At 44.8% G+C, this 2,038-nt stretch overlaps 1 protein-coding gene across 1 annotated transcript; it reads left to right on the top strand.

Annotated features, from left to right (window-relative positions):
- The first annotated feature begins 210 nt into the window (after positions 1-210).
- Positions 211-1,707, top strand: LOC137890742 (CD5 antigen-like). The gene is made up of 4 exons (XM_068734934.1): positions 211-282; positions 748-1,032; positions 1,287-1,381; positions 1,570-1,707. Exons 2-4 carry the CDS (start codon positions 789-791, stop codon positions 1,585-1,587), a joined length of 357 nt encoding a protein of 118 aa, XP_068591035.1. The 5' UTR covers positions 211-282; positions 748-788; the 3' UTR covers positions 1,588-1,707.
- Positions 1,708-2,038: the final 331 nt, after the last annotated feature.

Raw genomic sequence — 2,038 nt, 5'->3', positions numbered from 1 at the left:
AGTTACTGCTTATGCTAACTCAACATTTCCTGCTGCTGCTTCACATTAAAACACCTCAACAACACAATCACAATGGGGGCTTTTATTGTGAAGAACTCACAGGAAACAATGCACAGAGTACTGAAAGACGATCATGACTCGCTGCCTCTGATTGGCTGAACCCTTTTAGGGTTTTCCAGTCGTTAGCCTTGGACCTTTCTCTGTTTTTTACATTTACTCAAAACAACAAATATGTGTCTATTTCTCCAGGACTCCAGGCTGAAGGAAATCTCACATCAACAGGTAAATAGAGAAAGAAAAGAGAAAGAAAGATTCAATGAAGCAGAATCAGCAGTCAAGTTTTAGTTTGATATTACATTAATTAAATTAATTTCTTTACTGAAGGCTGCACAGTGGTGTAGTAGCTAGCACTATCAGCAAGAGGGGCCCGGGTTCGATCTCCGATCCCGGGCGGTCCTTTTGTGTGGAGTTTGCATGGGTTCCCTCTGGGATCTCTGGCTTCCTCCCACAGTCCAAAGACATTAGGTTATTTGGAGACTCGAAATTGAGTCTCCAATTGACTCGAAATGTGAGCGTGAATGTTGTCTGTCTCTATATGTGCCTCACATGGTGGTGACCTGTCTAGGGTGTACCCTGCCCAAGCTATCAGCTGGGATAGGCTCCAGCGCCCCGTGACCCTGAATGTGATAAGCGGTTTGGATAATGGAATGGAATTTCTTTACTGACGACTCTCTTGTTTCTGTTCAGAACATGTCAGGTTGGTGGGAGGAAACAGTCGCTGTGCAGGAATGCTGCAGGTGAAACATCAAAGATCCTGGGAACCAGTATGTGGCCCTTTCTGGACACTGAAGGAAGCAGAAGTTGCCTGGAGAGAACTGGACTGTGGCTCTGCTGTTTCTATCAGAGAGAGAAGGACGTCCTCACTGAGATCTGTGTGGTTGATCAGCCTTCGGTGTCTTCAGTCTGGATATACACTGAGAGACTGTTTAATACCATTTTACTCTATCGTGATCGTGGGCCTCACCTGCTCAGGTAAGCCCATCAGTGACATCATCTATGACAGTAATGTATCAAGGTGGACACACACATGCACCAGCTAGAATGGCAGCAGACTTGTCTGATGAGCTGCTGCCTCAGTAAATCAGGTGCTGAATGCTCCAAGATATCTTTATTATGAAACCTCCATGTCTGCTGTGTCAGGAGTCCTCTGGGCCAACCACCAACCAGCCTGAAAGGACTCCTCCTTCAGCTTCACAGCTTTCTTATTCACTGGTTTCCACCAGCAGGTTCTTTGGTTTCCACCATAACAGGCACCAATGACCTACTGGACACCACTTTGAGCAGCTCAGCTCAGCCGGGGGCTCGTCGGTATCTCCACAAGGTACTTCACCCTGGACACTCCTTAAGGAGAGAGTCCAGCCTCCATCTCTTTTAGATTTTAGGGATCATTTTATGAACAGATTTATATTCTGGGTCAAAGATCTTCCAAGAAAAATAAGACAGAATGTTATTTAGTGTCTGGTGTCTTTTATCTCTCTCTCTCTCTTTCATCTTCTATCATCTCTCCAGACTCCGTCAGGCTGGTGACTAGTCTATGCTCAGGCAGACTGCCGGTGAAGTCTAACCAGTCTAACCAGTGGTGGTCCTCGGTGTGTGAAGATGACTTTGACCAGCAGGATGCAGAGGTGGTCTGTAGTGAGCTTGGCTGTGGGGCTCCTTCATTCCTCCAGGGGGCGCTCTATGGAGAAGTGGAGGCTCCAATGTGGACCAAAGAGTTCCAGTGTGGAGGCACTGTATGTGCTTTTATATGTATCATGTTAAGATTATAGAATGTGGCACTGGTACTTTATAACTACAACAATCATGAATGCTTTGCCTATTTACATGAGTTGCATATTGAATATGGGTTTTGTTTCTGTTTTCTTTTCTATTTAAAGGTTTTTTACCTACACTAAGTGGTTATACTAAAAGCTTAGTGATTGAACAACTACTATGCTGAACCTACCAAAATAAAAGGAGGAAAATGAAAAGTTGTTGG

The sequence above is a fragment of the Cebidichthys violaceus genome, unplaced genomic scaffold (genome assembly GCF_023349555.1).
Source record: "Cebidichthys violaceus isolate CVI_PGR_0920_01 unplaced genomic scaffold, fCebVio1.0.p SCAF_68, whole genome shotgun sequence".
NCBI classification, from domain to species: domain Eukaryota; kingdom Metazoa; phylum Chordata; class Actinopteri; order Perciformes; family Stichaeidae; genus Cebidichthys; species Cebidichthys violaceus.
This window is presented reverse-complemented; position numbering and strand designations above follow the sequence as displayed.